This window comes from Eleutherodactylus coqui, chromosome 3, assembly GCF_035609145.1.
Source record: "Eleutherodactylus coqui strain aEleCoq1 chromosome 3, aEleCoq1.hap1, whole genome shotgun sequence".
NCBI classification, from domain to species: Eukaryota; Metazoa; Chordata; class Amphibia; order Anura; family Eleutherodactylidae; genus Eleutherodactylus; species Eleutherodactylus coqui.
The window spans coordinates 251552893-251573281 of NC_089839.1; the positions used below are offsets into that span (position 1 = coordinate 251552893).

General features: G+C 42.5%; 1 protein-coding gene across 1 annotated transcript in view; it reads left to right on the plus strand.

Moving 5' to 3' along the window:
• The first annotated feature begins 3239 nt into the window (after window positions 1-3239).
• Window positions 3240-20389, plus strand: part of LOC136621645 (flavin-containing monooxygenase 3-like) — a 38885-nt gene continuing 21735 nt past the window's right edge. The window contains exons 1-3 of the mRNA XM_066597286.1: window positions 3240-3358; window positions 17470-17604; window positions 18177-18365. Of these exons, the coding sequence (XP_066453383.1) occupies window positions 17473-17604; window positions 18177-18365 (321 nt within the window). The 5' untranslated portion in view covers window positions 3240-3358; window positions 17470-17472. The remainder of the gene's footprint in view (window positions 3359-17469; window positions 17605-18176; window positions 18366-20389) is intronic.

Below are 20389 nucleotides of genomic sequence, written 5' to 3' on the forward strand. Positions count from 1 at the left end.
CTCGCTTCCCAATGTAATAGAAACGTGAAATTTGGAGGAGCATTGATTATGTCATAAATAGGAAAAGCTAATGGGTCCCAACTCGATTATTCAATTCAATGCGCAAAAGAATTAGCGTCCAAATTTTACGTACGGAATGCAATTTTCTCACATAGAAACTTGAAATTTGGCACGGGCATTGAATATGTCACAAATAGGAAACGCTAATGGGTCCCAACTCGATTATTCAATTCTATGCGCCAAAGAATTAGCGTCCAAATTTTACGTACGGAAACTAATTTTCTCGCTTCCCAATGTCATAGAAACTCGAAATTTGGCACGAGCATTGAATATGTCATAAACAGGAAAAGCTAATTGGTCCCAACTCGATTATTCAATTCTATGCGCAAAAGAATTAGCGTCCAAATTTTACGTACGGAATCGAAGTCTCTCGCTTCCCAATGTAATAGAAACTCGAAATTTGACACGAGCATTGATTATGTCATACATAGGAAAAGTTAATGGGTCCCAACTCGATTATTCAATTGGCGTCCGAATTTTACGTACGGAATCGAATTTTCTCGCTTCCCGATGTAATAGAAACTTGAAATTTGGCACGAGCATTGATTATGTCATAAATAGGAAAAGTTAATGGGAAGTTGAGTACATTCCTGGGAAGATTACTGGCATAGTAAATCTATCCTACGATAGGTGGCGCGCGCGTGTGCGAGCGTCGTCGACAGTTATGCCCCCCCAGACAAAGATCGTTTGATTTCCATCTCAAGCACAAAAGCAAAAGGCATTACGAGCAACGGGAGGCGTGTTCAACTACAAAATGATGCATCCGCCGAACGTATCACAAGACAATTCCTGGATATTGAGAATGCTGAGGTAAAATAAAAGCTGTGCTGTGATTGGTTGCTATATATTATACCACTGAGGTAAAATGAATGCTGCGCTGTGATTCGTTGCTATTTTTTATATTGCTGAGGCAGAATAAAAGTTGCGCTGTGATTGGTTGTTATTTCTCTTACTGCTGACGTAACATGAAAGCTGTGCTGTGATTGGTTGTTATACATTATACCGCTGACGTAACATGAAAGCTGCACTGTGATTGGTTGTTATATTTTATACTGCTGAGGTAACATATAAGCTGTCCTGTGATTGGGTGTTATATATTATAAAGTTGAGGTAACATGAAAGCTGCGCTGTGATTGGTTGTTATATATTATACCACTGAGGTAACCTAAAAAAGCTGCGCTGTGATTGGTTATCTAGATATATAAAAACGAATGTATGTCTGTCTGTCTTCGCAGCAACGCGCGACGGGTAAGCTAATATATATATATATATATATATATATATATATATATATATATTCTGCATATGAGCTTTAATGTTTAAGTATTAACGTCATAGTAAGCATACAAAGGAAGATTCATGACTAGAGATGAGCGAGTATACTCGCTAAGGCTAACTACTCGAGCGAGTAGTGCCTTAGCCGAGTATCCTCCCGCTCGTCTGTAAAGATTCAACTGCCGGCAGCGGGCAGGGAGCGGCGGGGAGGAACGGAGGGGAGATCTCTCTCTCCCTCCCCCCTGCTCACTGCCGCAACTCGCCTGTCACCCGCGCCGGCAGCCGAATCTTTACAGACGAGCGGGAGGATACTCGGCTAAGGCACTACTCGCTCGAGTAGTTGGCCTTAGCGAGTATACTCGCTCATCTTTATTCATGACACTAGATTAAGGCTTCATTCCCCTGGGCCGGGTCGGATTCCGACTGCAAAATCTTGCAGCAGCATCAGACCCCGTGTCCCAGTATTTACCCCCACGTACCTGTCTTGAAGTTTTCTTTCTGCTCTGCGGATGTGCAAATTATACATTTCCAGTTAAATGACTTTCGGATCTACTGTATATACTCGAGTATTAGCCGACCAGAGTATAAGCCAAGTCAATAAGTTTTACCCCCAAAAAACTGGTAAAACATATTGACTCAAGTATAAGCCTAGCTATACTCAAGTATATACTAGGTAAAAAAAAAACACAAAATCACCTCCTTGCCAGCGTCTGTGTCCCTGGTGCGATGGTCTCCCCGGCGGTGCGGTAAGCTGCTTGAGAATTCTACCCACTGTCATCTCCCTGCTCGGCTTTGAATTCCCCCGCCGTCAGTGCTGTGTAAGTAAGCTCTGTGATTGGATCGAGCACCAGCCAATCACAGCCGGTGCAGGATAAACCAATCACAGCCATTCAGTGATGTCATTCACTGAATAGCTGTGAATGGTCAAGTGCTGGCTGTGATTGGCAATAGAAATATATAGGTGCACGTTAAACCATGGCTGCAACATACAGTAGAAGCAGAAACCAACAATGGCAACAGCACGTAAAATAAATTTACTATCAGAAATATACATACCTATAATCTATATTCAAACCACATTAAATAATGCAAGGTTCTCAGTATATAATTTGATCAAATTACATTGGCCCATCTACCAACATCCAAGTGACCAAGCTCCCAGATGGGTCCTAATGCTAATACCAGGTGGTAAATCTCAACCTGGGAATGTTGGGTTCCTACCTCTCAGAATTCTCCTCTCTTGAGACTAAGCCTACAAATACAACCAGGGAAGGTAGGATACCATTCATCTCTTCCAGTAAGAGGGACAGAAAGTAAATGTGCGGCAGGTTTTATTTGTAGGCAATTGCGCACCAAAATAGAGCATGCCGCATTTTCCTTGCACTCGTGCAAAATGCGCATGGAGAAAAAAAACTGTGTGAAGGAAACCATTGAAATCAATAATTTCTATTCGCTGTGTATTCCGCACGCAAATAAGCCTGTGTGCCGCCACCTTAGTGTGAAGTGGTAAGACTTTGAATCACCTTTAAATGACCCCCTATCCTGCTTTATTATACACTTTGTATGTTGTTTTAATATTTTGGAGTAAGGGGCTGCTTTGGCTAATTAAACCAACAGATGGGGAGTGTCCTGGACTTTATTGGGGCGTTTGGAGGTTGTTAGCACATATGTAGAAAAGGGGTTTATCCGCAATCCAGTTAGTGATGCACTTTGCTAAACCATCAATGCTCCCAGACTAACCCAGATCTAATTCAATGCACATGGCTGAAATCTATAGTCCTGCAGACTTATCGTATTGCAACCTTTTCATTGCTTAATAGACGTATTATAGCAACTGTGAATCTAACATCCCCTTCTGACAGGGAGGAGTCTGGAAGGGTTGTTATGCAACATGTATAAAAAAATTCTTGGCAGCCGGAAAATACAGAACTAGCAGCGGATGAATGTCCTGTCAGGGGTCTGTTAATTCTGCTTAAAAACCACCCAAAAAGAAAAACGTCCTCTCAGCCCAGACCAGCAAAAAGTAAGTAACACAGGTGTCGGATACTATTAAACATCCCATGTATAGCAGTAAAGATGTGTGCGCTGTAGATGTGACCACTCTGGAATAACTCCTAGTAATCTGCAAGATTTGTTTCTGGCAAAAACTGTGCTTGCCAATGTTTAAGGATATCAACAATGTCCTGAGACACTTTGCAATATATATTTGTGGTATCCTAAACTCCGCATAATGTACTGGAGACATATGGTGCCCTTATCTTCTATTCACCATAGACTTGTAACATTGTCTCATCCAAAATAGCAGTTCAATGAAGTAGAGAAAATTCCGTGCAGCGTTACTGTTACACCTAACGAGAACCTCATGACTTTCATTTGCCCGAACGAGCTAGTGACGTCATCACCAACTCATTCACAATTGTGTAGGCAGGCAAATATAGAATTGTTGGGAATCGTGAACTTCTCATTTAACTCTTCGTTGGTTGTTTCACATTTCTATGTGAAATACTGAACGTTAAGTGTTTAAACGCAACGAGAAGCCAACAAGCACGCCGATGGTTTTTATGCCGTCTGAAACGGAACGACAAACGAGAAGCGCACGATTCTCGTTCCTCCTTTAGTTGTTTACTCTCGTTCTAACTGAATGATTTTTGTATGTTTGAACGATTTTTGAAACAGTAATCCTTCTGTCTAAATGCACCTAAAGCAAGGAGAGGTATCCTTGGCTGTGCAATCTGAAACCTGTAATGAAATAAGGAATGGATAGAAGAATGAAGGGGGTAGAATGGATAGAAGAATGAAGGGGGTAAATTCCATAATGTTACGCTCTCTAATTGTTTTTATGATACTGTTGCTTGGCATATGGGGAACATTTAGTTCCGGTGTTGCACCAAGATTCTGCCCCCAGAATGGTGACTTTTTGGGTGCAAATCAATTTGGAGAAAATATAGGACTTGCCATATCTTTCTCCCACATAGTTAATACTACATGCAAGAAAAATTGGGCGAGATCTGCCTTCCTGCTTTTTTTTTTCAAACTCGCATGGAATAGAGTGGAATTTGGAAAGGTAAAAAGAAAAAAAAGATTTTTACCTTGTTCATGCTAAACTACGCTCCGTAGTGGAAGCGTAATTGCAGATATGCCTTTGTGAAGGATCCCTGCAGGTCGGTATTTTGCTTCCAAGAATGGAACCTAAATATAGATTTACGTTAAAAGTCAAATTAGGCCGCTTTCACATTGGCGACAAAATTGCAGGATTTTCTCACGATGCGATAGCACTACATATCGCATGTATGTGAAGCCCATGCTTCCCAATGGGTTCCCTCACATTAATGATGTTTTGTAGGCTGCTACATTGCAAGAAAAAAAATTGCGTCCTGCTGAATATTGCCGCAATTTGCAATGTTTTGTAGCCCATGTTTCCCTATGGGGCCTTTCTTTGTGTTGCATCGCAGCAAAACGTGGTTTTCATGCAGTGCGATGCAGCTTTTACAGTAGGAAATCCTACTGTTTGAGCCCTAAACTAAGCCCTAGCTGCAAAAAAACAAACACAATACATAACATAACAGGCTACGCCGCACTTCTCCTTGCAAGTGCCTTGCACAACCATTCACAGCCATTCAATGCGATGGCTGTGTTTGGTTAATCAAGCACTGCAGTGATTGCTGAGCCGTAGCGCTCGGGTACTAATCAGAGCAAGTGCTTCCTGGAGGCCGGGTCTTTGAACCCCTGACCAGGAAGAGCTGGTGGAAAACTAGAAGCAAGTGTGTTGGGGACCTGCGAGGAGAAGTGCAGTGGAGCGGATAGTGCCTGTTTGGTGATGTTTTTTTGTTTTTTTTTAATGCAGCCAGGGCTTATTTTGGGGGTAGAGATTATATTTCAAGCCCCCTCCAACCCCACCAAAAATCCCAGCAAAGAATGCTACAAAGTCTTGTGACTTTGTAGCAACACTAAATTGCAGTATCACCATGAGAAAATGCCGTAACATCTCACAGAACACAGATGCGATATAGCTGCGATTTTCTCACGGCGATATCGCCATCGCCCGTATGAAAGAGGCCTTGAACTTTATTTCAGCCCTATGTGCAAGCGCTTTTTACCCTTTCAGTTGCTTTACAATAACTTTTAAATGGCTTGTCGAAGAAAGTTATCATGACCAAGTGTCGCACGTCTGTAACCCACTTGTGGGTTTGACATATAAATATGGAAGCTAATCACTGCCCTGTGAAAGTGCCCTGATATATAGAGAATGTATTCAAGTGACCTTCCAGTCCTGGAGAAACAAAGATGGCCACACCATTTCTCTGACTATGTGACTTTTCAGACTAAGCTGACATGAGGAATAGCGTGACCATAATAGGGTTTGGTGAGTTTCTGTTATGGTGTCAAACATTTCACTGGGAACAATAGCGCAGCACTCTGCACTATACCGTATCTTCCCTTATATTCAGCAGAATCCACAACAGAAGCTTGTAACAGAACATCCGACGCAGATGTGAATGAGGGTGTTTTCATACTTGCTCCTGGGGTCCTGCATTCCTGCTCCGTTCGGGAAGCCGGCTAAAGGAATCCCCTTTCCTAACGTCTCTGTCTCAGGACAGAACCGAATAGCGCAGAACGAACTCCATTGACTATATAGGGTCCATTTGTTTCCGCTCAGCTGCCCGGCCTTTTAGACAAAAGAAAGACTCTGCACGCAGCCATTTTTATTTCGCTAGTTTGACCGGAGGTTCCGATGCAGATATGAAACCGGTCTTAGGCATTTGTCTGTCTTGTCCACCAAGTCGGAATGTATTAAACGGGGAGAAGAATAGGAGCCCGATAAGCGGAGAAAGAGGCTTTTTTTTCCTCTGATAAGACCTGCTAGAAAGTTGCATATATATGTCTGTACTATAGCTTTATGCAAAGTTTGGTGAGAAGTTAATGACCCTAAGGCTTATTAGTAGGGCCCCAGCAGTAGGACACACTGTGAGCAGCTTCTTCTATTGGGAACCTTCCATCACAGTTGTCCAACAGGTCAGTTAGCTCCTGGCATTGGTTTTCTCTGGCACTGGTGTTAGTCAGATGACACAGGGTGACGTTGGTTCGATATTACACATATTACAGAAGAGTTGCAGGACATTCACCTTTTCATCATTGGACCTCTCCCATTTACTTTGATCTTGTGCCACATGTTATAGCCCTGAAGGAAGATGACCTTTTATCTAAGAGCAGAGTGACATGGCCATATTTGCGTAGGTATTCGTGCACGCAAAATCTGCGCACGTTAATACAGAGAAAAGAACCCATTGATTTAAACGGGTTTGTTAACATAAGAGCGTTTTGCGCTCGCATCTCATGTGCACTTAAAGAAAAAAGTTCTGCTCTATTTTCCTGCATTCTGCCCAGCGAAATTACCATAGAAGTCTGTGGCAGATGCAAAAATACGCAAGGGGAAGGCTCTTAAACTATCTTTGGTGCGCTAAACGCTGTCCATAGACTCCTATGGGAGCTAGAGAAAAAAGGAGGGGGACGGAATTTGGCTGCGTTCGATGCTTGAAAAACGAGACAGGTGTCTGTATAATAGACATTAGGAGGATTTCTACCAACCGTGGGAATTCCGACTGGCAGCGCATTTTTTTGCATCACACATGTCCCGCGGGCGATTTTCACACTAATGAGGCTCGAGTCTTGACTGTGGAAAATCATCTATTCCCGTGATTTTTTGCGCAGTTAGGGCTCGTTCAGACTAGCGTGACTTTGGCGCAGTATAGGCGCGTGAAGACAGAGGCTATGCTGCACTAAAAATAGTGTGAACGGGTGATTTCCAGCTATTAAGTCTCAAGCTTAATTATCATTGAAATTGCCCGTTCAGGCGATTGGAAGCTGCGTGGTGCGTGTTATTCAGCTCCCATAAGAGTCTATGGAAATTCCTGCGCAGCTCGGACAAGATAGGTCAGGTCCTATCTTTTCGCGCAACACGGACCTTAGATGCGAGCTTTGTAGTCACATGTTCTATCTTTGTTATGTGTGAGTATTTAGCAATCCAAAATTCCTCCATGTATTTCTATTAGATGCGCTCTTATCACACGCCTATACTGCGCTAAAACTATGTTCGTGTGAACAAGGCCTTAGCTGCGTTTTCTTTTTGCGCGCAAAATTTTTACACTATTAGGTCCCCCGTGTGAACGAGCCCTAGGAAGGAAAAAGGGGCCCTGCTGCTGAGATGAGTCGTGGATGCAACAACGAAAACAAACTTTCAAAGCAATTAACCCTTTGCAATCCAATTTTGGATTCAGGGTTTCCTAGGGGGCTTTCTCTTTCTGCCATTATACAATGGTGCCATCTGCTGGCTAGAGCCAGTACTGTGGTATGGGACATGGTGGAGAGGCCCCCGACAACAGAGCAGCCAGTAATCTACAGTAAGAATACCCTGCCGGACGTCTTCCTACATCGGAGCTGTACAGCTTTCAATCAGAATGTCTTTAGACGTCAGACAGTGGATTGGAAAGGGTTAAAAATATCAGTAATAAAAAAAAAACTAGTAATAAAAAATAATTCCAAGCATATATGAGATTCAGACCATGATACTACAAGTGTCATTGGTTTAGACAGAATAGTTTGCATGTTGATCAGGTTGAAGTGAGAACAGGGGAAAACCAACCAGTATCTGGTAAACGGATTAGTGCGTTTCAATAGGTAAATGACCGAAGGGAACGCAGTCACTACATGGTGAACGCATTAACGACTATATAATATGCAATACAATCTAACAAGTCAAACCAACAAGGTTGAGTGATAATCGTTCAGTGTAAATGGAAAAAATTGCTCATAACTTGTTTGTGGTTGTTTATAGCTGACTTTCAATCAGCTCAAAAACTATCGCTGGATATTGGGCTTCTCGTTACGTGTAAATGCTCCTCGCTCAGCGCTTCATATAAAAGATGAAGCACTGAGCGAGAAGCCAGCGAGAGCCCAGTGATGAAAGCTGTGCTGTGATTGGTTGTTATGGGTAACAAAGATTTTGCACTATAAACGAATCTTTTTTTGCGCATGTATGGATACATTTTACTGTACCTTTTGCACCCACATAGCATGTTTTTTGCAATGCGACACTACCACACCCCAATTTAAAAGGCTATTTAGCCTAATGAGGTGCAGATTTTTTTTTTACGGAATTGCACAACATATTTCTTACTTGCGCTTGAATTGAAGTCCGAAATAGGATGTGCTGTGCATTTTTTTAAAACAATCACAAATAGCGTAAAAATATGCATATGTGAATTAACCCATTGAAATCAATGGGTTCTATTTACTGTGTATAAATACGCCTGTGTGAATGAGCCCTATTATCTGCTATTGAAACAGTCTTACTATTAGGATCTGCTCCAGAGAAGTGTTGGCTCAAGCACAGTGAACATCAGAAACAAAGGGATACTCCGGTCTTGGGATAAAATCCAAAGTTTTATTCAATAATCCAATAAAACCAACATTACAGGCAATCAGACCTCCGCTTCTATCTGGTCTAATAGCTTGAGAAGAAGCCGAAGTCTGATTGCCTGGAATGTTGTATTTATTGGACTATTGAATAAAACTTTGGATTTTATCCCAAGACCGGAGTATCCCTTTGTTTTAGAGATAGGCAACCAAGTCATGGTGCTTATAGATTAGGTGTTATGGAGTCCATGGAACTGTAGCTCAGACTCACACGAAACCCCGTCCCTACGGTGTCCCCTGGTGAAGTCGTCATGGGCACAGCAAGCCTGACTCTCTGCAGAGATGAATGGGAGTGCATGTGCACAGCCTTCCAAAAAAAATATCTGGAAAGGGAGAACAGGCGAGTATGAGAATAGGCTCTTCTGTTGCCCCTTCACCTAAAGTATAAGTATCATAACTTAGTTTAGTTGGTAACAGGTTCCCTTTAAGGCCAGGGTTACGTGGGGACTTTTTGTAACAAGCCTCCGAGTGTCAGCTGCAGTTCACAGGAAGGCAGTCTGGACTGCAGCTGCAACTTGATAGTTAAAGGGGTTATCCAGGCAGCGTCCGCCAGGATATACCGAGGTCAGAGTGAAAGTGCTGTTCCGATCCGTGTGTAGTGGTTGGCATTCATAATTGCAGGCTCAGCTCTCATTGATTTTAATGAGAGCTGTGGTTGCAATTATGAGTACCGGCCACTACACAGGGGTTGGAGCAGTACTTCTGCTCCCCCCCGGTGTATCCTGGCGGGCGTTGCCTGGATAACCCCTTTAAAGTAAACCTGGTATGAACCTGGGACAGGGATCTACACTGGCCCTACCCATGGATGATATCCAGCCTGCTGTACGATCAGCTGATCGCCAGGGATCCCAAGCAGTGAACCTCCACTGATAAGTTACTGGTGATCTATACTGAGGTAATATCATGCTTGCCAATATCAATTTTTCACTCCGGTGTCAGGCGTTTTTCATTCAAAACCGGCTCGCGTTGCTTCTGTGAAATTGCGTGTCAGAAATTGCGCTTCTCTGAAATTGCGTGTCACGTGTCAGAGGATTGCAAGTGTGTCTCATTGATTTCAATGGGAAACATCACATTGCACTTTCTTGTATATCGCACAGGATGCGAGTGCCATGCAATGCCTTTTAATGTCCCTTAAAACAACGAGTGATGCGTTCCGAGGGAGCGCCAAAAGATGGAACATGCTGTGATTTTCATCCTCACAGCATCGCTGCAAGGGAAAAAGCTGCTCGTGTGAATAAGTCCATTCAAAGGAATTGAGTTCATACTAGTGCGAGTTTTGTACGTCACACAAAACTTGCGCCAGACTTCCGCCAATGTGAATAAGCCCTTAAATTGGGAAAAACAAAGCATTTTTGGTACAGTTTTCTGTACACTAGTGAACATTCTGCCACACTTTCGCCAACCACAAGTTTATGGGATCTTTTACATGGCATACAAGTTTGATGTCCGTTCAAAAACTGCGCAAGTAAACATCTAAAAGGACCTTAAAGAAAAACATAAGGATAAAAGGTTATTTCAGCAAATTTAAGTTGATATTTCAGATTTATTTCTAGCGTTTTTGGCTTAAAGAAATTAAAACAAAAAAATGACATCTCAATAGAAGGTGATTGTTAGTAGTGGCATTCAGCATTCCTGGTTACTCATTAGTGGTTTATGATTAGGAGAGGCGCTGCTCTAGTATCTTCCCTTGCATGAGTGATATTCCTGGTGAAACAATCACTTGGTTTTTAGTTGTGCTAATTTGTCGCTCAGTGCTATGTTGGCGTCTGCTTGTTCACAAGACAATTATCGCCTAAATTTACTGTTTCCAGCGATAATTTGGGCATTAACCGCCCTCTGCAAAGGTATCTTAAATTGGCTGTAAGCCTGGTTATCTTGTTGGCTGCCATGATACATTTCTGTAGGGTCAAATGTAGACCGGCTGCACATGGGCGGGACGGATTCCGCACACAGAATCCGACACGGCACAGCCGGCATCCACGCATAGCTGTCCTGAAGTCTTTTTATCTGTATTGCGAGCTGACGGACATGCGCAGTAGAGAATTTTTTTTTTTTTATTTATTTTTTAATCTCTGCTTTTCCCACGTCATCACTACGCACTGCGGAAGGGCTGGGGATCGGACGGCTTCCATTAACTTCAATAGAAGCTATCCATGCGGAATCCGCACTGAAATGCAGCATGCTGCAATCGATTTCCGCTCGTGTAGAGGAAATCGTGTTTTGCAATAGCAGGTTATGCTGCGGAATCCAGAGGTAGACGCCTTCACCGGATTCGACAATGCAAATCCGCCTGTGTGCAGGCACCTCACGTGTACAAACGTTCCAGAGACTAGAACTTCATTAAATCTGGTGCCTGTCAGCATTTATTTCATGTCACAGCACAGCAAACATATACAGCACACAATGTCCAGGGTTCTGAACCCACAGGGTCTCCATTACTAACCCTACTTTGGGCATGCAGAGAGCGTCCTCCTCTATCAGACAGGTGATGGGCCCAAACTGGTCCTCGCCTGACCTCAGGTTGCCAGTTCTGATGGCTGCTTCAACAGCGTTTCTGGCTAGCAGCCAGCTTTCTCCCTCTGAGGGTTCTTTCACACGAGCGTATATTGGTTGTATTTTCACAGTTGGTCGATATATGCTACCCATCTGATGCATTGGTTTCCAATGCATCAGTTCAGATGGGCATATTTCCAATGCATAAAACCGTCTGGCCGGCAAAGATAGCACATGAGGTGCACATTCCGGCCAGATGCTTTTACGCCAGCCAGAAACTATCTTCAGCCGGAATACGGCGGCTGCTGCCATAGACTCTTATGGGTGCCTATGACAGCGGCCGGAGAAGGGAGGTGGGAGGGAGTTTAGCAGCATGACTTACTAAAGGCTGCTTCCATGTGAAAGATGGCAAGGGCTGCTTTCAGAAGGATGGCAAGGGCGAAATCGGCACATGTGGAGGAGCCCAGAAAGATGAAGCCCCGCGGGGCTTCGGGATTTCCCTGTAGCAGCGTTAGAGTGGATATTGGGGATTTACCCATAGCCCCGCTCTCTCACAGCTATGGGTTAATCCCCCAAAGCCCCACTCTCTCTCTCCCTGCTATGGAGATTCCTTGAGGAATATCCCCATAGCACAAAGAGAGGGGTGAGGCTATAAAGAGGGGGTGGGGCTATGTGGATTCCCCATAGCAAAGGGAGAGGGGTGGGATTAGAAGGGCATAGGGTAGATCCCTCTCTTCCCATGCTCTCGGGGAAGCCCTGTAACCTCGCCCTCCTCTCTATCCCCGCTATAGGGAAATTTCTTGGGAAATCCACTGCTGGGGAATTGCTCAGCAGCAGGGTTGGAGGATTCCCTGGCTGCTTGCAGCAGGACATTTAAAACATGCTGCCCATAAGCACATTTTAAATGTCCTGCTGTAAATTCATGTTAGTGCCTGCGGGGATTAAGGGAGCCCTAAGTTTATAGTGGGACATTTAGTGCTGAAGACGGATACATAAAAGTCTATAGACATCTTCTATAGAACTGTGTCCGTCTTCAGCTGCCAAGATAAGACAGCTGAAGGGATACACCACTCAGGTGAACACTACAGACCCATGTTTAAGTGATCAGCGGGGGTCTCTGGCAGCGCTGATCAAAAGTTTTGATATGTCTGACATGTCAAAAGTTTGTAAAAAGTGCAGTTATTGTATAACTACACAGGCAATTTGAGCTCTGTATCAGAAAAATGGAGCACAAATGTTTTTGAAACTAAAAACTTTATATTCTAATTTGTACTTTCACGTTTAAGTTTGTTTCATTTCACATTGAAGTGAAAATAGCAAATCCGCCATACATAGCAGGCTGATTTCTGGCAGCAGTTTGGTGGAAAGCAAAAGAGAGCATCCTTATTTTGTCATTGGTTTCCATGTAGTAGAGAGGATGCTATATAAAGGTCTACATGGACTGCAGCATGGCGATGATGACAAATGGTGATGTCATCGAATGTCCTACAACATATATAAAATACAGAGGATGACCGACAGAAGAACAACACAGCTAGGGCTCTTGAAAAGGGGAGGGCAAAAATAACAAAATGAGAATACAACTAAGCCGCTATTATCTCAGACACAACTCAGCAGTCCTGACAGAAGACACTGACCTACCCCAACCACAGAGATCCGGTGGGCTGCTGTGGGAAGAGCCATTCTGCAGTTTGGTAGAAAGTACTGTATGTGGGTTCTTCTCATGCTCTGGTCCCTGGTTAAATCATTGCAGGTCTTACAGGATATAAAAAACACAGAGCCTGACCAATAGAAGAACAGTTCCAAACACAGTTGGAAAGGGAGGCCCAAAATAATAATATGAGAATACAACTAAGCCGTTATCCCAGACACAACTCAGTTGTCCTGACAGAAGACACTGACCTACCGCCACCACAGAGATCTGGTGAGCTGAAGGACCTGCGGTGACATCATTGCTGTGGGAGGAGTCAAGCTGTGTTTGTCTTGTGTGGGAATCAGAATGCATGTAGTAGAGCTGTGTGTATGTATGTGTGGGGATCATAATGGATGTACCATGTAGCAGAGCTGTGTGTGTTGTGTGGGAATCAAGATGGATGTAGTAGAACTGTGTGTGAGATGTGTGGCTATTATAATGGATGTACCATGCAGCAGAGCTGTGTGGCAGACTGCACCACCAGAAACAGTGGTACTATAATTTCCTAATAAGTACTAGTTTAGCCAGATCAGTTAACACAAAATGACTTTGATTAGTCTACAACAGATGAAAATGGATTAGAGAACTGTTGTACTCTATACATATCACATCGCCTTCATTTACCAACCCAGCCATGCTCTTAACTGGGACAAAGACCTATGGCAGGGGTATAGCTAGAAGGGAAGATGCTTGTGCTGGGTGCCAGTAAGGAGAACCTTGGCCAGGGTATTTGGATAGAGGATAAGAGAACAAACTGAATCTTCGCCCCAGGTTATGTAAAGTCTCATTACATACTTTCACTCGTCAGCATGTCTGAAAACGTGCTGTTTGCATATACCCTTAGGCCAGGGTGTAAGTGTCCCAGCCCGATCACGGGTCAACTGATCAGAATTCGGGGCATTATAGGAATCCAAGTTTTATTACAAACTTTCTCTTACTGAAAATCAGTTTCATTTATCTGAAGGAGTTATATATAACGTATAATTGCGCCTGTGGACTCTTTGGGGAGTACCTACTGAACCTACACATCAAGATCACAGGAGAGGGACTGCTTTATTGTAGGAGTATTCAACCCAGCTGGTACTGTACATAGCCAGCATAGATTTGCATTGATATACAGAAAAAATGTACACACGCTTCGATAGTGGTTATCTATGCCTTTTTTTTAGAATCCAAATTAAATAATGGCGGCAATGTGTAGTATTATGTTGTCTCCAAAAATGTCAGTAGTCGCATGATTGCTAAGGCCACCATGTGACCATCAGGAGCGTCAAATAAAATGGCGGAAGCATGCTTGACTTTAAAGCAACACAAGACCATATTGAAGTGGTGTTGGAAATTCGGGTGTTAATGGTGACCACTTTGAGCACCTAATGTGATTGCAGAAGTCAGACATGACTTACAGCCATCCTTTGTCTACGGTACATACATCTACTAATAAAGCTCCTGTGGAGATATTTTTCATGTTGAAGTGTCAGTAGATTTTGGGTCCCCCTGCATATGTACTTTTTTTGTCATAGCATTGCATTACATATAAAGTATAGAGTTTTACTAATATGGCAGTGGAGGCATATTTGTGCATACTTTGACAGAAGAGACATGTTCCACTAAAGGTCTAGAGTCATTGATTATTTCAAGGTCACCTGACTCAATATGTATTTTAATGTTTTATTTATGTAAATGCGTATTCTACTGATTTAATGGGATTTTATCTGATTATAAGCAGAGAGGTTCCTCTACAATAAATGCTTTTCTGTTTATTCAACTGTAGATTCAAGTGTGACGGAGGGAGGATATATGTACACAGCTTGATTTAATTTAAAGTAATGACTTGGAGTTTCGGATGCAGGTTTTGGTGCCAAACTCAGAAGTGGATTCAAAAGAAATAGGAAATATAGCTAAAGGACTTCTACTTTTTCTTCCTGCTGGATCCACTTCTGACTTTGGCTCAAAATACGGCATGAAAACCTGCTACAAGACTGTGTGTGAAACTACCCATGGCATGTTAATTGTAGAACTAGGTATGCTTGGACCACAATAAAGTGGAAGCAAAAAGGGAGTATAGACAAGGGCACAGATCTAAGTGTAATGGTAGGGAACCAATAATTTTAGCGATGTAAAAAAAATCTTATTTGTATAGTGCCAACTTATTCCGCAGGGCTTTAAAGTAATAAGCTTTTCAAACTTATTACCCCAACCAAGCTGGGTACTCATTTTACTGACCTCGGAAGGGTGGAAGGCTGAGTCAGCCTTGAACCGGCTACCTGAACCAGCGAGGGCTTAGGACTGCATTTTTGCTGCCTTAGCACTCTGCGCCAAAGACTCTCACCTAATAGAATTGTGCACTTATGGGCACAACTCTAATAAACACCAAATTATCAGTCAGCGTAACTGTCCTCCAATACCACCAGCTTCAAGCCGTCATGGAAATGATTGGGGTCATTCCGGCCCCTATATACAGTTACAATTATAAAAGACCTGCAGAGTACATGGAGCAACTTTACCTGATGAAGACCCCAGAGAGGGTTGAAACGTATTGTATTATACTGTATATCACTATATGGTGTAATAAATACATTTGGATACATCTTTTGTGGTGGAAGTTTCTGGCATATGGATTGACTGGCATACAGGTCGACATCTTTAATAGATTTATACTAGGGATTGGGTGTATTAGAGATCCTAAAACAGACATTTTTTAAGGGTATATTTATAGTTAGATTTGCTGCCGATTTTCCACAGCAGATTAATTAACATCAAAAGCCGCACCGTTTGATATGGATTTTGACATAGATCTGCCACAAATTGCACATCTTCAGTTGAAGGGGTGAAGTCTACTGAAAAACCATGTCAAATTCTGCTGCAGAAAAACCACACCTAAACCAAGTAATAAGATTAGAGGAGTTACACTATGTATTTAATAGTGTTTTATATGGAAATGTGCACCACTGTTTGTCTTATGCTATCCAATCCATACATCTTGAGGGTCATGGATAAAAATGATGAGATCTAAACTGTTACCATAGATAACTGCACAATTCCTATAAATCTTTATGTGCGGCATGACCCACTATTGTCTGTTTGACTATGCATTGGGGTCCTATTACGGTTAGGCCTCCTTCACTTTCATTTTTCCTTCTATGTTGCAAAATGCATACGCAAAATTCCATGCGTTTTTAGTAAACTTTTTGTTGGGGTTTTTTACTTTGTAACCTTTTGTACCAAAGATTGTTTTTGGTGTTTTTGAAGTTATATACAGAAGCATTTGGAGAAAGAAAATGCCACATCTAGCGCATGCTGCATTTTAATAAAAACATAACTGACCCAATAACTATATATTTTACTTTAAAGTAACATCTGGACACAGGATCTTCCAACAAAAAGTGTGCCAAAGAACAGCATTGCAAAATAGTGCCCCTAAAACATAAAGCATAAGCCGCTTTCGGCTGGTATCCTACAAAGCGTGTTGATCCACTCTTGGTGCTCTTTTTTTTTTCTATGGGTGTTTTTTATTACTTTTGATCGAAAAATGTTTTGGCCTGATGTTACTTTAATGTCTATAGTAAAATAATAAAGTTGTCATACACAGCATTTTAATGTTTTGGGGGCAATGGAAATTTTGTCTGTCTTCCATCACCACTGCTTGAAGCAAAAAAAAGGAAAAAAAGAAGGCAGGCCTGCAGCAAAGCAACCCTTACATGACGTGCTAGGCACATTTTTTGCCTTACCATTCTTTACTGGCATCAGAGCTCCTGAGAATAAGTCAGTCTCCCACAATACGACAGCCACCAGTTAGCCCTCATGATCCCAGTTGCCCCTATTGGGTTACTCCCTCAGATTCATCCAGGTTTACTTGACTCAGGTGGTCCCATAAATCCCCCCCCCCCCCCAAAATCTGGTTACAACAAATAGAAGAGATACAAATGTAGCTATTACCTTGGATTTTCTTAACCTCAACTGGCTAAGAGTAGTGATGGTAAAGAGAGAAAGGGTTGTATATATTTCCAAATAGGTTACACTTGAAGGATCTAGATCTAGACATGAGCGAACCTACTCGGACACGCCCCTTTTTCACCTGAGCGCCGCGATTTTCGAGTACTTCCGTACTTGGGTGAAAAGATTCGGGGGGCGCCGTGGGTGAGTGGGGGGTTGCAGCGGGGAGTGGGGGGGAGAGAGGGCTCCCCCCTGTTCCCCGCTGCTACCCCCGCTCCACCACGCCGCCCCCGACACACCCCGAATCTTTTCACCAGAGTATGGAAGTACTTGAAAATCGCGGTGCTCGATCGAGTAATTACTGGAAACGAGTATATTCGCTCATCTCTATCTAGATCCTTTTATGCATCTTACACTTTGAGCCTAACTGCTAATCTCCACAAGGTTTCAGAAATATATTTTTTCATTTGTAGTATTTATGTAGATTTGTGTGCAAGAATATAAATAACTAAAATATAAGAGCAATTTCCTGTTTTCTTCAGAGCATGGCATCAACCATAGCTATAATTGGCTCTGGTATAAGTGGACTTGCAGCTCTTAAATGCAGTTTAGAAGTTGGACTTAAGGCAACCTGCTTTGAGAAGAGCGACTCCGTTGGTGGACTATGGAACTTTATGGTATGTTTCTTGGTGTTTTTCTTCTTCCATGGCATTAGTAACTTTTTAGGACTGCGCATTCACAGAGAATTTCTGTATGCATTGCTGTGGGTATCTGTCTTGGGACCATAAATGGTATTCAGACATAACTCCCAAATGGAACCATTCACTTTCATTTGTCATACACCAAAAGGGTCTCCGTTTTACAAGGCTTCTATTAATTTTTTATTTCGGAAGATATATTAGTGGAGTTGACTTACTACGGATGATGATAGGCTGTAGGCCCTGGTGACATGGTAGTCATCACTGAAACAAGCAGTGGAGAGCAGTAGGCTAGCAGAAGGAGAACAGCAGGGGTCGGGTGAAGTGGGAATACCTTCTTAGATGTTTGCAACATTTTTAGCAGGTTTCCAAAGATCGTTTTGTCCTGAATAACCCGCTTAACATTGTAATATGCAGGTATTGTAGATCCAGTCTCGAAGAGCAGATCTTGTGAATAGCGAGAAAGGAAGGCGCTTACATACAGTGTGCCCTTTTTTTGTTTTATTGCTTTTGTTGTTTGCTAAACTTCCATGTCACTATGTTCTTTGTAGGAACATGCAGAAGATGGGAGGGCTAGTATCTACAATTCAGTATTCACAAATGCTTGCAAAGAAATGATGTGCTATCCAGACTTTCCTATACCGGATGAATACCCAAACTTCATGCACAATACTGTGTTCCTGGAATACCTTAAGCTGTATGCCAAACATTTTGATCTGTTGAGGCACATCCAGTTCAAAGTAAGTATTTTCTAAAATTGTAAAATTGTCTTTTTAAATGGTATGAAAGAATTGTAAATCCTTTTTTCATTAAAAATTGTGCTAACCTGTTGGCATTGAGAGCAGCTCTAAAGCAGAGAACTCGTAATACAGCCATATGATGTTCCTAGCAAGTAACTGCAAGGATAAAACTACTTTAATAGAAATCTATGGAAGTAGATTTCTTTGCAGCCATTGATATGTATCTCTCTATAGCTGCAGTGCAAACTCCCTGTTCTTCTGTTCACTCTGTTGCTGTGTATATTTTGCACAATATGTACTATAAAGCAGGGGCATACAGAACAGGGGAAATTGGTGAGCGAGCATACTTGCTAAGGGCAATTGCTCGATCGAGCATTGCCCTTAGCGAGTACCTGGCCATTTGGGAGCAAAGATTCGGCTGCCGGCGGGGGGAGAGCGGGGAGGATCGGAGGGGAGATCTCTCTCTCTCTCTCTCCCTCTCTCCCCCCCCCCCCCCAGCTCCCCCCTGCTCATGGCCACAACTCATCTGTCACCCGCGCTGGCAGCCGAACCTTTTCTTCCAAGCGGGGAGATACTCGCTAAGGACAATGCTCGATCGAGCAATTGTCCTTAGCAAGTATGCTCGCTCATCTCTAGTTAAAAACCATGGCCCGTTAGCCATGAAGCCACACCCCTTTACCAATAAGCCATGGCCCCCTGTCAAGCTAGGCTCTTTGTTTTTTGTTAGCATCCTGTTTCAGGTCAAACATTGCTAAAAGTTCAGTTTGGCACAAACCCAAATTGAGCTTATAGCAAAGTTACCCAAAATAAGGTTCTACTAGTTTGGTTTGCTTAACTCCAGTCCTAAACACAAGTGTATAACAATAGCAAAGAGCCATAAAAGCCCTGTATGACACTGTTATACTCCAGCATTAGGAGGTTTTGGTGAACTTTCAGTTTGAACTAAGTTAGACAGAACCAAACTTTTGCAAAACTTTGGCGAACCAGACAAACCAATCTTTTCAAAAATTTGCTCGTTGCTAGTTTTTGGTGAAGTTGCTTCATAAATGGGTCTAAAACTTGAAGCAACATTATGAGCCAGAAATTAGCTGAATTTTGTCAGATTAAACAACGAGATCTAGGCACAAACAAATAAGTCTACCTTACTGTTCATAGGGTGCCTAATTGAATAAATTGGGTGCATCTCTGCCCTTCCCGTGTGCCGGACTATCAAATCTACGCTAGCCACAAACTTGCATAAATTTGCACTATAGTTTGTCAGTTTCTAGTGTAAATGTATTGAACTGTGAGAGGCACTGCCCTTCCCACTAAGCCCCCACAAACTTGCATAAATTTGCACTATAGTTTGTCAGTTTCTAGTGTAAATGTATTGAACTGTGAGAGGCACTGCCCTTCCCACTAAGCCCACACTTAAACGTTTTTCAACGGAGGTGCAAAAAATAAAAGTTGCTCCGTTTTGCGCAAAAGTAGTATGTGGAAAAATTAGCAACTTTGTCTTAGAATTTCAGTGAAACTACTGTGAGAATTCCAAAATGTCCAAATCTCCTAAATCCAACTAGCTAAGCCATAAAGGGACTTTTTGTATATAGAACATTGATAGCCTATCCTTATGTATTTGATGTAGGTCTAAATCAGTGACTCCCAACTATCATCAGAATGAAACGAGTTGGGGTGAGCTGTAGTTTTAGGCACAGTCACATGTACACGAGAGAAGTTATGCTGGTGTAAAGAATCAAGGGGCCACTGGGGTGCAGCCCATTTATTCGGGTGTCTGATGGGGTCCTGGGTATTGCAGCCCCATGAGTAAACATTTATAGCCAATCCTAAGAATAGGCCATAAGTGCTTTATTCATGCAAGAACCTTTAATACATGTGTGTTATGGTATATAACACAAGAAATTGGATATTGAATTAGCTGAATGTCTACATTCTACTTAAATTCAATGTTTAAAGAATAGAGATGAGTGAGCATGCTCGGTAAGGCGATATATTCGAGGGAGAGCATCGCCTTTTTCAAGTACCTG